General features: G+C 41.1%; 1 protein-coding gene across 1 annotated transcript; it reads right to left on the minus strand.

Annotated features, from left to right (window-relative positions):
• Positions 1-3,746: 3,746 nt before the first annotated feature.
• LOC139473670 (lectin BRA-2-like) lies at positions 3,747-12,696 on the minus strand. Its single transcript, XM_071256364.1, has 4 exons — positions 12,663-12,696; positions 8,155-8,419; positions 5,922-6,122; positions 3,747-4,009 (listed from the first exon to the last, which is right to left on the minus strand). The coding sequence occupies exons 2-4, from the start codon at positions 8,375-8,377 to the stop codon at positions 3,789-3,791; spliced, it is 645 nt and encodes a 214-aa protein (XP_071112465.1). The 5' UTR covers positions 8,378-8,419; positions 12,663-12,696; the 3' UTR covers positions 3,747-3,788.
• Positions 12,697-16,796: the final 4,100 nt, after the last annotated feature.

A 16,796-nucleotide genomic window follows, 5' to 3' on the forward strand; every position in this document is an offset into this window, starting at 1 on the left:
AGACAATGGACAACAGTGACGTGAACATGTCCATATAAAGGACCGTAGACCACACAGACAATGGACAACAGTGATGTGAGCATGTCTGTGAAAGGACCGTAGACCACACAGACAATGGACAACAGTGACGTGAACATGTCCATATAAAGGACCGTAGACCACACAGACAATGGACAACAGTGATGTGAGCATGTCTGTGAAAGGACCGTAGACCACACAGACAATGGACAACAGTGACGTGAACATGTCCATGTAAAGGACCGTAGACCACACAGACAATGGACAACAGTGACGTGAACATGTCCATATAAAGGACCGTAGACCACACAGACAATAGACAACAGTGATGTGAGCATGTCTGTGAAAGGACCGTAGACCACACAGACAATGGACAACAGTGACGTGAACATGTCCATATAAAGGACCGTAGACCACACAGACAATGGACAACAGTGACGTGAACATGTCCATGTAAAGGACCGTAGACCACACAGACAATGGACAACAGTGACGTGAACATGTCCATATAAAGGACCGTAGACCACACAGACAATGGACAACAGTGATGTGAGCATGTCTGTGAAAGGACCGTAGACCACACAGACAATGGACAACAGTGACGTGAACATGTCCATATAAAGGACCGTAGACCACACAGACAATGGACAACAGTGATGTGAGCATGTCTGTGAAAGGACCGTAGACCACACAGACAATGGACAACAGTGATGTGAGCATGTCTGTGAAAGGACCGTAGACCACACAGACCATAGGAACAGTGATGTGAGCATGTCTGTGAAAGGACCGTAGATCACACAGACACTGGACAACAGTGACGTAAGCATATCTGTGAAAGGACTGTAGATCACACAGACAATGGACAACAGTGACGTGAGCATGTCCATGTAAAGGACCGTAGACCACACAGACAATGGACAACAGTGATGTGAGCATGTCTGTGAAAGGACCGTAGATCACACAGACATTGGACAACAGTGATATGAACATGTCTGGGAAAGGACCGTAGACCACACAGACAATGGACAAAAGTGATATGAACATGTCTGTGAAAGGACCGTAGACCACACAGACAATGGGCAACAGTGACGTGAACATGTCTGGGTAAAGGACTGTAGACCACACAGACAATGGACAAAAGTGATATGAACATGTCTGTGAAAGGACCGTAGACCACACAGACAATGGGCAACAGTGACGTGAGCATGTCTGGGTAAAGGACCGTAGACCACACAGACAATGGACAAAAGTGATATGAACATGTCCATGTAAAGGACCGTAGACCACACAGACAATGGAGAACAGTGACGTGAACATGTCTGGGTAAAGGACTGTAGACCACACAGACAATGGACAAAAGTGACGTGAACATGTCTGGGTAAAGGACTGTAGACCACACAGACAATGGAGAACAGTGACGTGAACATGTCTGGGAAAGGACCGTAGACCACACAGACAATGGACAACAGTGACGTCAGCATGTCTGTGAAAGGACTGTAGACCACACAGACAATGGTCAACAGTGATGTGAACATGTCCATGTAAAGGACCGTAGACCACACAGACAATGGACAAAAGTGATATGAACATGTCTGTGAAAGGACCGTAGACCACACAGACAATGGAGAACAGTGATGTGAACATGTCTGGGTAAAGGACTGTAGACCACACAGACAATAGACAACAGTGACGTCAGCATGTCTGTGAAAGGACTGTAGACCACACAGACAATGGTCAACAGTGATGTGAACATGTCCATGTAAAGGACCGTAGACCACACAGACAATAGACAACAGTGATATGAACATGTCTGGGTGAAGGACCGTAGACCACACAGACAATGGACAACAGTGACGTGAGCATGTCTGTGAAAGGACCGTAGACCACACAGACAATGGGCAACAGTGACGTGAGCATGTCTGGGTAAAGGACCGTAGACCACACAGACAATGGACAAAAGTGATATGAACATGTCTGTGAAAGGACTGTAGACCACACAGACAATGGACAACAGTGACGTGAGCATGTCTGTGAAAGGACTGTAGACCACACAGACAATGGGCAACAGTGACGTGAGCATGTCCATGTAAAGGACCGTAGACCACACAGACAATGGACAAAAGTGATATGAACATGTCTGTGAAAGGACCGTAGACCACACAGACAATGGTCAACAGTGATGCATAGGTTGACATGGAACTCCCGAACATCTACAACCTATAGTTAATACATACAGAATAAAAAGAGAATGGTATACATTTTGAACATGTATTCTTCTAGGTTGTACTGAAATAGTTCTTTTTAAGAAATAGTCGTCATGATTGTAAAATACTGAAACACTTACGCAATGAATATTTAAGTGTCGCATATCACATAATTACCATGAGTGAGTGAGTGATTTGGATTAAACCCCGTTTTTAACAGGATTCCAGTTATATCACAGCGTGTCAGCTTGATTTGCGAAGAAAGCAGTGATGCAGGTCTCAGACGTTTACCACTCTGGTGAAACCCACATGCACGAGTCATTCGTTTCTTGCTTGGCCAAGGGAAGCAACTCCCGACCACTAATTTACATGACAACAATACATGATATAAGACTATATGGCTTCGGTTCACTTTAAACAAACATTAAGAAATACACTTACGGAAAAAAAATAACTGTGCTCCTTATAAAGTTCAATAAAAATGAATTTATTCTGAAATTAGATAATGGAATTTTAAATACATGTTCATGAACACATCTTCTTGACTTCGTGATTCACAATTTGCACGTGCATGTTCATGTACGGCGCACGATTTGGATGTAAATAAAAAGCCACAGCTTGCTGAAAATCAAGGTCTACGCGCCGTAGTGATGCTGCAAACAGGAGTGGCGCAAAACGAAGTTGCCAGGTAGTTTAATGTTCATCAAAACACTTGGATATATCTACAGCATATCTGCAGCAGGACGACACACATGACTTACACGGGCCGGTAATCTACGTGTGACGTCACATCAACAAGACAACCATAGTCGGTTGGTGCATCTACGGAATCGATACCAAACTGCCACATTAACAGCTCGGATAATTCCTGGGTCGAGACCAATTAGTGTCAGAACCGTGCACAACAGGTTGAGGGGGCACAGCATCCGGCCCCGACGCCCAACGAAACGCCCATTTATGATTCCACATGATCGTCAGGTACGCCTAACATGGTGTGGACAGGATCGGAAGTTCATCTGAAGACTACGAAAGTATACTGTTCACAGATGAATTCAGGATGAACAAATTGCCAATGCGTTTATTTCCCATTTTACGACCAAGACGCCCCATAGTCCAACATTATCAGACCGCCTCCGTGGTGTAGTGGTAGAGCGTCCGCCTGGAGGGCGGAAGGTCATACCAAAAGACGTTTAAAGATGGTACTTGTTGTTACCCTGTCTGGCGCTCGGCATTAAGGGGCGGCTAAAACAAGGACTGATCGGCTCGGAGTCAGTATACTGTGTCTGAGTGGGGTATTCATGTTAAACTGCGACATGGTATCTCAGTGAGCTAGCACTATAAATCGGTATCAGTCCGGACTAGTACAAGCAGCCACACACACACACACACGCACGCACGCACGCACACACACACACACACACACACACACACACACACGTGCATGCACGTCGCTATATAAGTGCAATCATCTTGGACGCGACGTTAAACCTAATTTCACCACACCTTACCAAAATCATCATCGCCAAGAGAGAAAAAATGCAGGATGTGGCAAGTTCAATTCCATGTTCAAAGTAATTCAACCTCACACATAAAGCTCCGTTGCGCAGAGCAGTTGTTATCGTGCATTGTCCATTCATTAGGCTTGTATAAAACGGAACACAGTTCACTCCCCTTGCTGTTAGGTTCACTTGGATACCACGGTTGAACCCGGCCAACAGATCCATCAAACCACTTCCACATGAGGTCGGTTGTATCGTAGCTCAGTCCAGTCCAAATCCCTTCGACATCTAAAACATATCAAGATCAAACAGGCTGAAGAGCTTCTCATTTCTTAAGTGTCATGAAAACAATTAATGGATTAATTTAATCTGAATGTTCAAATAACTATCATTGGATTGACTTTGACGGCCTTGTTATTTGTTTCGTTGTTTCTTCATTATATGTGTTGGGATATGTACATTAACAAATATATTAATATCACTGTCTTACACGGGAGATATAGTTTGGGTGAGATCAAAGGATATCTCCTGGGAGATATGGCTGCACTGAAATTGCATCACAGTGCTTTTCAGACTATTGTGATGTCATCGGTTATCATAACGTCACAATCACATGCCATCACCACTGAAGCTTGTTAGCTGTACTTTTTACACTCAAGAGACTGTTTACAAACGGAAAAGGTATGACGAATGATTTTTGTAGCTAAATAGATTTTCACCCCCGTATCTTTTGATGTCAAATATATCAACATTCGTCGATGAAAGTTTGAAATTTCAAAAGACACTCTGGAGAGTCTCTACATCTTACAGTCAATGTGTAAAATGGCGAAATATTTCACTTGGTCAATTTAAAAAAAACACTATATATTTCAGCCATTTTTCCATTTAATATTTTATGATAACGAATTCCAAACATTTTTATGCTCTATTTCATCTCCAAGTGACTGAAAACGGTAGTATTAATATAAAACGAAAGTCAAGGTATATTTTGCTAATCATTTGGCTACTAGTTACAGCATGATTAGTCTTTTGTGATGTTTTAAGCTCTTTTGAACTTCTTAAGAACGTATTTTAAATATCTGAAATATTTTGCCTAAGTCAAAATTTCTGTCATTTTACACATTGACTGTAACACATATAATGATAAAATGAGCCCACTGCAACGTGTTCAGATGGGACGAGACCGACATTCAAGGGAAACCAAAGCGCGTTCCTTGTCCCGTAAGTTTGACACTTTAAGGGTCTAAACATGTTTAGCATCTAATTAAATTTACGATTGTTTTAACAGCTAAATGTGATGAGTGCCTAAATGTGGGGTATAGAAGATGTAATGACATTCCCAAACATGTTTAGGATTGTCTTAACAGCTAAACATATTTAGTGTCTAAATGTAGGGTATAGAAGATGTAATGACATTCCCAAATATGTTTAGGATTGTCTTAACAGCTAAACATCTTTAGTGTCTAAATGTAGGGTATAGAAGATGTAATGACATTCCCAAACATGTTTAAGATTGTCTTAACAGCTAAACATATTTAGTGTCTAACTGTGGGATATAGAAGATGTAAACACATTCCAAAACATGTTTAGATCTAAACATGTCTTGTATGTGTTTACATTCTAAACACAGTTTTACAGGTTATATAGTTGAAGCATTGCAAGTGAGACATAAAATTTAAACTCACACACTCACTACACTCGGCTTAATGAAGATATCGCTTGTCAGATATATGCAATGACACGAAACTTTTATTTTGTCAATGCTCGTTGCTATCACTTTTAGCGACAGTTTATGATATTGAATAAAAGCTTTCCATGAGCGAAGAAGAAATATCTGCTAAAGGGTGAGTCCAGTTTACGACTCCGACTACATCTGTGTTTATGAATCAATATCCAATAGTGATAAGCAACGTATTGGGAAAAGGTTGAAGAATGTCTTGCAATGTTGATCGTGTGTGTAGACATGCATAAATGTTTCTTTCGAGTAACTTAGCTGCTTGGTACAATTGATTTTGCCATAGCCATGCACTGTCCTGCCATACCAGAATGTAAATGAAGCTATAAAACATCAAGACCAGAGAATAAGCTATTTATAATAACCAGGTTACTTGATAACCAGTCCGGCGAAATGGGTTCTATTGGGTGTAAAATGCAAAATAGCGGTGAAAGTTATATGAATGGATACAGAATGCCACCTTACCTGTGCCCGTGGCCAAGAACTTGATAACTTCCTGATACTTCTCAGAGGTTTTAAAAGTAATCAAACGATAACTGGTCCCATAGAATGTCTGTCTTGAACATTCGTTGTTTGCAACAGTGAAATTAGATTTTCCGGCTATCAGGATAACACAGACGGACTCTGTTGCAAAGTGGATGGATCCCTGAGGACACTTCTGCAGTGCTGAAATATAACAATTGCCCATATAGCTTGGAAGTGTTTTAAGCCAAATTTAATTGAATTGAACAAATGATACTGATATTGTGAACAAACAGTTGACAATTTCTGAAAATTCCGTCATTTAGGAATCTATCTTAGATATCACCACCAGAGGGCGCTGCAAGATTGATTTGAATTACATACATCATTGTTGCAATTGATCCTGAATAACCTACTAAGATTGGCAAGATGATTATGATATATTGAGTATAGATTGGCACAACTAGAGAGTCCAGCCATGTTGGCGTCCATTTTGTAATCTCTACCACCAGAGTGAGTAAGTGAGTTGGGTTTAACGCCGCTTTGAACAGCATTCCATTTATATCACGGCGTGTCAGCTTAATGAGGGAGGAAAGCCTGAAGTGATGCAGGTGTCAGACGTTTACCACTTCGGTGAAACCCACGAGCACGGATAAGGTGCTGACAAACCTAGAAACATAATCGGGGCGAACCGGGCTTCGAACCCACAATCATAGGTTTCTGGCGTGCCTAAGGGACGCAACTCTGCACAGCGAATCGCGACGCCTTAGACGACTGGGCCACTCATGCCCCCTCTACCACCAGCAGATGGCGCTGAGCTGGATCCATATCGAGAAATGATTCAATGTATAAGTGTGCCGTTAACCCAAAGTGCACGATAAATTTTGACAAGATCCTTCCTTAACCACAGCAACATGTGGGGTGATTCTGCTGGTCCTACAACAATAAAGTACTTCAAGTAAGCTGTCTTATGACTTAACTGTACATGGTATTTTTTTTAAGAATTGATTTCAATTCGTTTGCGTTTATGAAGGTAAAAACGTTAAAACCGGTGTGAATATCCGATTTACTCAAATGGTTCACATCGTACGTTTATTTTTAAGTATAAAACAACAATAAATTCACTGGCTGCTGAAGAAGACAACAATATTAAATCAGTAACATCATTCGGCGCAATTATGCCCCGCCCATTATAGTATCAGCCGAACATGAAACATTAAACGTCATTGGGCGTGGCCTTAATATTTTTCGGCCAAAACATTGCTTGCTTAGCCAATCAAATACCACGGAATCACTTGGATTTTATTTATTCAGTGACCCAGTGAAGAGCCAGGTTAAAACAGGTCTTCAGCAAATTATGCCTGTTGTGACTAACAGAATCGTGTGGTCTAGCGCGCTGACTTGGTTGATGCATGTCATTGTTCCCAATTGCGTGGACCGATGCTCATGATATCAATCACTGTGGCTTTGCATCTTCATGCTGAATTTGAATAAGAGTGTCTGTGACAATGTGTTGTGTCATGTTTTGTTTATAAGTAGCATCTTACCGTGAAGATCCGTGTTAGAATTAATCTTCACTAACCCATGCTTGTCGTAAGAGGCGATTAACAGGATTTGGTGGGCATGCTCGGTAGTTTGGCTGACGCATGCCATCGTTTACCAATTGCGTAGGTCGATGCTCATGATGTCAATCACTGGATTGTCTAGTCCAGACCCGATTATTTACAGACCGCCGTCATATAGCTGGAATATTGCTGAGTGCGGCGTTAAACATCAAACAAACGACTTATTCAGTGGTAATGCGATATAGGGTTTCTCCGTAGGGTTGACATTTCATACGTATATACATACTTTTCTCTCTGAAAATACCAATGAGTAATAGAATACCCTACGCGAAACTAGAAATGACGGATTATCTATCTCGTGTATGAATGCTGTAAGGCTCGCCAAAGGCTCGGGATTAACACCATTCATCATCCACTGGTGGCCCTGGGATGGAGCCACGAAATTCCAGCCTATTTCGGCAAGGGTGGAAACTGGACTTTTTAACACACGCTCATGATATATAGTCGGAATCGTACAATCGACTCTGCTTTATGCAGATATTTCTATTGGAAATGGAAAGGGTTTTGTCGCTTTATTGTCTTCACTCCCTTGCCTCGAGAAGATGTGTAAAATACGTAATTCCCAGTAGGTCGTTGTTTATTCTCCAAAATACACAATAAATTGGACTCACGTCTGTAGTACATCATCCCAGGTGATGGAGTGAGGGATGGGGAATCCTCCCTGTAGATGATGGGACACAGGCTACACTGGCTTGTTTCCTCGTGGTAGAACACGGATATGCAGTTGTAGGTTTGTACACAGTTGATGGCGCACATTACCACCGTCGGAACAAATGAATAGATTGAAGAGGCCGGACCGAGATCGGTAAATGAGAGCAAAAGAACATTCTCCATTTTGAGAACTTGTTAGCAACTCTTGATATGATCAACGGGATTCTGTAAAAGAGTGTTAAGAAATTGATAAGTGACTGCACTGGAGGTATGAGGGCTGGTCAAAAGGTTCTAAGCCTAACAAACAAAACCAACAATTTTTTTAGTTTTTAGGGTTTTTTTATTTATCAATATGTTCTCCCTGCTTTTCAATACACTTCTCACATCGATTGTGAAGCTTTTTAAGTCCAGTCAGGAAAATATTTTCTGATGCGAACATGAAAAACCCATTCACGGCAGCTTTGAGGTCATCGTTGTCGAAGTCGTTCTTTCAATTTATGAAACAGGTGGAAATCACTTGGTGCCAGGTCAGGCAAGTAGGGAGGGTGGGGAAGCTCTTCGAACCCACATTGTCGCACAGCAGCCTTTGCAAGAAGAGAGGTATGAGAAGAGGCATTGTCATGAAGTTAAAGAACTCCAGCAGTCAGCATTCATCGCAGCTTTTCTTTGATAGAACCTCTCAGGCGATGAAGCAAATCAGCATAGTAGGCACCGGTGATCGTCTTTAGACTTTCTAAGTAATCAACAAGGATCACACCCTTTGCATCCCAGAATACAGTGGCCATAACTTTCTTCACTGACCTTGAAGATTTGAATTTCTTTGGTGCCGGAGAAGTAGAATGATGCAATTCCATGGATTGACGTTTTGACTCGGGATCATAGTGGTAGACGCATGTTTTCATCATTACTAATCTCTTTTTTAATTTGACGAAATCCTCTTCCATTAGCTCTAAATCTTCACTGGCAATGTCAGTTCTTTTTTCCTTAAGATCGGAAGTTAGAAGCTTTGGCATCCAACGAGCATATATCTTATTCATATGGAAATGTTCATGAATAATGGTTTCAATGGATCCATGACCAGTGGCTTCCTAAAGTTCAACAATGATAATACGTCTGTCTCACAGTATAAGTTTTTCTATCCCCTTGGTTGAATCTTCATTGATGGAAGTTGGAGACGTCCAGACATAGGGTCATCTTCAAGGCTTGTACTCCCATCGCTGCCAAACGTTTAACAGTGGAATAGCTAATGCACTTATCCGCATGTACTTGTGACATGCGGTCATGAATTTCTTGGGGAGTACTTTTTCTCTGAAGTCCAAAACGTGATGACTGCTCGATACTCGTTCTGGTCTATTTCTGTGTCCATTTGGACCCCTGTCACGTTCATCTGGCTGTCACTAATATACAAGCAGTCTCAAAATATACACTTGCAATGAACTACTAAAACAATGTACTTCACTGACAAGTTAAACTTTGTTATTGCCCACAGTCAAAAGTTAGTCAGCCTTAGAACTTTTTGACCAGCCCTCGTATAACATCTGATTCATCTAACTACAAATGAAATCGAAATGCAGTGCACAATTGTGTTAAATCCCTCTACTCAATAATTCAGCGACATGACGACGGTCTATAAATATCCGAATGTGGACCAGACAATCCAGTGATTGACATCATGAGCATCGATCAACGCAGTTGGGATACGATGACATGTATCAATCAAGTTCGCGAGTGTGACCACCCGATCCCGTTAATCGCCTCTTACGGCAAGCATGAGTTGATGGAGACCAATTCTACCCCGGATCCTCCCGGGTTAACCCTAACAATACTCAGGTCAGACATAACAAGCGTGGAAATATAATTACATTACAAATTTGGACGGTCATTACTTCAAACAGTTCTTGAAGCATGTGCAGATAGAGGGTGTATCCCAGTTAAAATAGGTAAATGTATGTAAACTTTTCCAGTACTGTGAGAGGTTAGTTGATATCAGACATGTACACTTTTCCAATACCTACCTGTGAGAGGTTAGTTGATATCAGACATGTACACTTTTCCGATACTTACCTGTGAGAGGTTAGTTGATATCAGACATGTACACTTTTCCAATACTTACCTGTGAGAGGTTAGTTGATATCAGACATGTACACTTTTCCAATACTTACCTGTGAGAGGTTAGTTGATATCAGACATGTACACTTTTCCAATACTTACCTGTGTGAGGTTAAGTGGATATCGGCCATGTACACTTTTCCAATACTTACCTGTGTGATTTTAAGTGGATATCAGCCATGTACACTTTTCCAATACTTACCTGTGAGAGGTTAGTTGATATCAGACATGTACACTTTTCCGATACTTACCTGTGAGAGGTTAGTTGATATCAGACATGTACACTTTTCCAATACTTACCTGTGAGAGGTTAGTTGATATCAGACATGTACACTTTTCCAATACTTACCTGTGAGAGGTTAGTTGATATCAGACATGTACACTTTTCCAATACTTACCTGTGAGAGGTTAGTTGATATCAGACATGTACACTTTTCCAATACCTACCTGTGAGAGGTTAGTTGATATCAGACATATACACTTTTCCAATACTTACCTGTGAGAGGTTAGTTGATATCAGACATGTACACTTTTCCAATACTTACCTGTGAGAGGTTAGTTGATAACAGACATGCACACTTTTCCAGTACCTACCTGTGAGAGGTTAGTTGATATCAGACATGTACACTTTTCCAATACTTACCTGTGAGAGGTTAGTTGATATCAGACATGTACACTTTTCCAATACCTGCCTGTGAGAGGTTAGTTGATATCAGACATGTACACTTTTCCAATACTTACCTGTGAGAGGTTTGTTGATATCAGACATGTACACTTTTCCAATACTTACCTGTGAGAGGTTAGTTGATATCAGACATGTACACTTTTCCAATACTTACCTGTGAGAGGTTAGTTGATATCAGACATGTACACTTTTCCAATACTTACCTGTGAGAGGTTAGTTGATATCAGACATGTACACTTTTCCAATACCTACCTGTGAGAGGTTAGTTGATATCAGACATGTACACTTTTCCAATACTTACCTGTGAGAGGTTAGTTGATATCAGACATGTACACTTTTCCAATACCTACCTGTGAGAGGTTAGTTGATATCAGACATGTACACTTTTCCAATACTTACCTGTGAGAGGTTAGTTGATATCAGACATGTACACTTTTCCGATACTTACCTGTGAGAGGTTAGATGATATCAGACATGTACACTTTTCCGATACTTACCTATGAGAGGTTAGTTGATATCAGACATGTACACTTTTCCAATACTTACCTGTGAGAGGTTAGTTGATATCAGACATGTACACTTTTCCAATACTTACCTGTGAGAGGTTAGTTGATATCAGACATGTACACTTTTCCAATACTTACCTGTGAGAGGTTAGTTGATATCAGACATGTACACTTTTCCAATACCTACCTGTGAGAGGTTAGTTGATATCAGACATATACACTTTTCCAATACTTACCTGTGAGAGGTTAGTTGATATCAGACATGTACACTTTTCCAATACTTACCTGTGAGAGGTTAGTTGATAACAGACATGCACACTTTTCCAGTACCTACCTGTGAGAGGTTAGTTGATATCAGACATGTACACTTTTCCAATACTTACCTGTGAGAGGTTAGTTGATATCAGACATGTACACTTTTCCAATACCTGCCTGTGAGAGGTTAGTTGATATCAGACATGTACACTTTTCCAATACTTACCTGTGAGAGGTTTGTTGATATCAGACATGTACACTTTTCCAATACTTACCTGTGAGAGGTTAGTTGATATCAGACATGTACACTTTTCCAATACCTACCTGTGAGAGGTTAGTTGATATCAGACATGTACACTTTTCCAATACTTACCTGTGAGAGGTTAGTTGATATCAGACATGTACACTTTTCCAATACCTACCTGTGAGAGGTTAGTTGATATCAGACATGTACACTTTTCCAATACTTACCTGTGAGAGGTTAGTTGATATCAGACATGTACACTTTTCCGATACTTACCTGTGAGAGGTTAGTTGATATCAGACATGTACACTTTTCCGATACTTACCTATGAGAGGTTAGTTGATATCAGACATGTACACTTTTCCAATACTTACCTGTGAGAGGTTAGTTGATATCAGACATGTACACTTTTCCAATACTTACCTGTGAGAGGTTAGTTGATATCAGACATGTACACTTTTCCAATACTTACCTGTGAGAGGTTAGTTGATATCAGACATGTACACTTTTCCAATACTTACCTGTGAGAGGTTAAGTTGATATCAGACATATACACTTTTCCAATACTTACCTGTGAGAGGTTAGTTGATATCAGACATGCACACTTTTCCAATACTTACCTGTGAGAGGTTAGTTGATATCAGACATTTAGGCATTTCCAGTTCTTACCTGTGAGAGATATGTTGATGTAAGACATTTACGCATTTCCAAACCACTACCTGTGAAGGGTTATGCTGGTATTATACATTTACATTAACACATTTCCAATGCCTACCTGTGAGGAGTATTGCCAAACTGTGTGAGCTACAAGCAAATCAAATTACACTAACAAACATGAATCTTTACACTGAGATTCAAGCACCGTAAATATAATGAACGCCCTTATCAAATATTGAAAAGTCAAGCTTCAATGACAGTTGCATCACATTTGTTAATGACTATCGAAATTCTGTTTGTATCCAATGTGTTCATGTGTAGGTAGACACGTTTAAGGTGAGAGCAAGCCAAAGACCATGACTTTTCTCGCTGACAGTTGTTACATTGATGTATGACGCAGGTTATTAAAGGCACTTATTAATCCGAACAGAAATTCAGATTCAGATTCATAAAGAGTGAGTGAGTGAGTATGGTTTTACACCGATTTTAGCAATAGTCCAGCAACATCACGGCGGGGGACACCAGAAATGGGCTTCACACATTGTACCCATGTGGGGAATCGAACCCGGGCCTTCGGTGTGACGAGCGAACCACTAGGCTACCCCACCACCCCTTGTTGTTAAACACCGCATTAGTTACACCTATAAATGTGTCTGTTAGTTGTTTAACGCTAATACCAGCAACGTTCAGCTTTTTATGACTGCAGGCTGTAAATAATCGAGTCTTGACCAGACAATCCACTGATTGACAGCATGGGCATCGATTTGCGCAATTGGGATATGATGACATGCATCAACCAAGACAGCGAGCCTAACTAACCGATCCCATTAGTCATGGGTTGCTGAAAATCTATCATCTACCCGGATCTTCACGGTCTATAAATAATTGAGTCTGGACCAGACACAAAGGCGATTGGTATCACTCAGGTCGATGAAACTGCTGTTTGTATCTTTATTTCATGTGCGAGGTGTGTATTTAACTTTGTTACAGTCAATGTTCTTTCACTCATTATCATTTGAAATGGAATTTAACAATGTACTAGACTGGATACACATTCATTAGTGTCAAGCTGTTTGTTTCCGAAAGCACTCTTATTGATGAATTGTGTCATTAGTGAATTCTGATGATGTTTATGGATTTCTACAAGATGAAGCCTCTGATGAAGTAATTTTGAATGTCTAGGAATGTCATTGTGTTACGACCGATCTGTGGGACGGGCCCTTACTAAGCAATAACAGTTCCACCGCGTGTGTTTATTGTCAGGTACATAAACATAATAATCAATGCTGTTACTAGTGTGTGTTGAAGACTGTAATGTGGTTAGTCACACCCAGTGCGATATCGTCATGGGAAACAAGACTGTTGATGCATATACTAGTATGATGTTCCCTGTGTATTTTTCATGCTTTGGTAATTAATTACATACTTATTCATTGTGCAAATGTAGCAGGACGTGGCGTCATCCAACAGATGACATCCTTACCTTGTCAGCTTGCTGACGGGGTTAACCTCTATGGTCATGTAAACAAGGCGTCCGACCTTAGATCAGAAGGTTCGTGGTTCGAATCCCATCACGGGACTCGTACATTTTATGGCCGCTACATTAGCGCCCAACGTGGGGCTCAGCACGTTCATATTAAATTTGAGCAAAATAAGCCTCAGTACCCTACTATGCGGACCGGGTCGTGCCTTCTGTTAACGGGGGAGTATGTAGCAGGGCGTGGAGTCATCCCAAAGATGACATCCTTACCTTGTCAGCTTGCTCTCAATGGTCATGGGAACAAGGCGTCCGACCTCGGATCAGAAGGTCCGTGGTTCGAATCCCATCACGGGACTCGGACATTTTATGGCCGCTACACAAACATGGACACAGATGTTTATTCATGAGACCGCCTCATCAGTTCCATATTGAATAGTCAACTTTACCTTCATGTCGAGCAATATTCCCGCGGCTCCAGCCTTTGGTGTCTACATTTCACAACCTTTAAGGTACAATCTTCGCAGATGTCAAAGAGCGACACGGGACTCTTACTCAAAAGTTGTTTCATCCGGGTTACAACATTCAAGGCCTCGGCAAAGCTTTTATAAAGCTTTATGACAGACTTGTGGAGGAGACTTCCATATTTGCTGTCACAGAAATGGTGACCGTTGCAATTCTCTTTTCTGACTTGTACTATATTTCCGTGTGGTTTTTTTTATGTAAACAACTTCTTTGCCTTTGTATGTGTTTGTGACGGGTGACACCGATGGGGCAGGATACGCTCACCTGTCATCATCACTACTTGATGGTGATTCATAAATGCGTGCTCAGGCTGCAGTCGAATCGTAAATAGACTCTGCTTTAAGTACAGATTTCTCATGATTAGGAAAATGTTTTTGTCCCGTTTCTTTATGATACAACTGGTTTTAAACATTTCATACTTGGAAACAGTACCAGTCCAAGATAGTGTGTTTGGTTTACTTGCGCTTCAAACAGTATTCCAGTGACATCACCATGGCAAGTCAGTTTGATGTGGGAGGAAAGTTGGAGGTGATGCAGGTCTTTGATGCAGGTCACTACGATGACACCCACGGGTATGATGCTGACAAGGCGAGAAACATTATCAGGCGAATCTGTAATTCGCATTCATATCTTCTGTTGCTGGCGAGCCTAACTGATGCAACTCTGCGCAGCCTATCTGCCTATCTTTAAGGTGAGATGAGGTGAGGTGAAATGGGGTTTAACGTCGCGTCCAAGATTATTGCACTTATATAGCGACGTTCATGCACATGTATGTGTGTGTGTGGCTGCTTGTACTAGTCCGGAGTGATGCCGATTCATAGTGCTAGCACACTGAGATACCATGCCGCAGTTTAACATGAATATCCCACTCAGACACAGTATACTGACTCCGAGCAGACCAGTCCTTGTTTTAGCCCCTTAATGACAAGCGCCAGACAGGGTAACAAGTACCATCTTTTAACGTCTTTTGGTATGACGAGGTTGGGGATCGAACCCCGGACCCTCCGCTCCCCGGGCGAACGCTCTATCATTAGACCACGGAGGCGGTCGCCTATCGTTAAACAATATGATGATGTGACGCTATTGTTGTTGCAGCTGATACTGGGCAAGAAATTCAGTGGCCTTTCTGAACGAGCATTAAAAAATAAAACTGATCCAACTATAGGTCATTATGCAAAATTATGCCACTTTTATGCGGCATAACTTTACAGTTAACTAGCAACGCAAATATCTATGTTCATAAAATAATGCGTCATATGAGTCTTCTTTGACAAGATAACCTAGATGTACTTCTACCCGAATGAAAACAATAACGAAATCATTGGTAGATATACAATTGAAATTTTTTTTTATAAGCTCACATGTAAAGGAAATTAATGTTCTTGTTCATTAACAGTTCGTAGAATTGAAGTAACTCGTGCAACTGTTTGTTAAAATGGGATTATTTAGCCAAATAATATTTCTTCAAACATGTTATCACGTCAGTACACAATAAACTTAATTTTGAATCCCCCCGTGAACGTATTGTGTATTGCAACAGCACAATACTACATGTCGCTATATAGATTCCTTCTAAACAAGCCAGAGGTTTTGTTACCGCTGTGGGAACTACACATTCATTTCTGCAACATGTGAAAGGCTGGACTTCCTCATTTATAATATCTATGTAAAAACTAGGCAAGAAGTAGGCATTCCCACTAATTGGGCTCTCCTTCTGTTTCTTTATGAATCAGGGGCGGTCGGGTAGCCTAGTGGTTAAAGCGTTCTCTCGCCCCGCCGAAGACCCGGGTTCGATTCCCGACAATGTACAATGTGTGAAGCCCATTTCTGATGTCCCCCGCCGTGATGTTGCTGGAATATTGCTAAAAGCGGCGTAAAACCATACTCACTCACTCACTCTTTATGAATCTGAATCTGAATTTCTGTTCGGATTGGCAAAGTCAAAACATGGTAACTTGGCCAAGAAGTTTAACATACGTTTCAGGCATACCGATTATATGATTTCGTTCAATAACCATGAAATAGCCAATCCCCTCCCACTAATTTACCCACCTGAACTAGAAATAAAGGAGACCAGTGATATCGCCTCATTTGTTTCATATTTAGATCAATACATAAGATTCAGAGTGACAAACGATTTCGAC

The sequence above is a fragment of the Haliotis cracherodii genome, unplaced genomic scaffold (assembly GCF_022045235.1).
Source record: "Haliotis cracherodii isolate W230 unplaced genomic scaffold, xgHalCrac1.p SCAF_3, whole genome shotgun sequence".
Classification (NCBI taxonomy): domain Eukaryota; kingdom Metazoa; phylum Mollusca; class Gastropoda; order Lepetellida; family Haliotidae; genus Haliotis; species Haliotis cracherodii.

Coding starts and splice junctions, on each gene's coding strand:
- LOC139473670 (XM_071256364.1), bottom strand. CDS start 8,377: ATGGAGAATGTTCTTTTGCTCTCATTTACCGATCTCGGTCCGGCCTCT. Junction 6,123..8,154: donor TGGGATGATGTACTACAGAC/GTGAGTCCAATT, acceptor GTTATATTTCAG/CACTGCAGAAGTGTCCTCAG. Junction 4,010..5,921: donor GTTCTTGGCCACGGGCACAG/GTAAGGTGGCAT, acceptor GATATGTTTTAG/ATGTCGAAGGGATTTGGACT.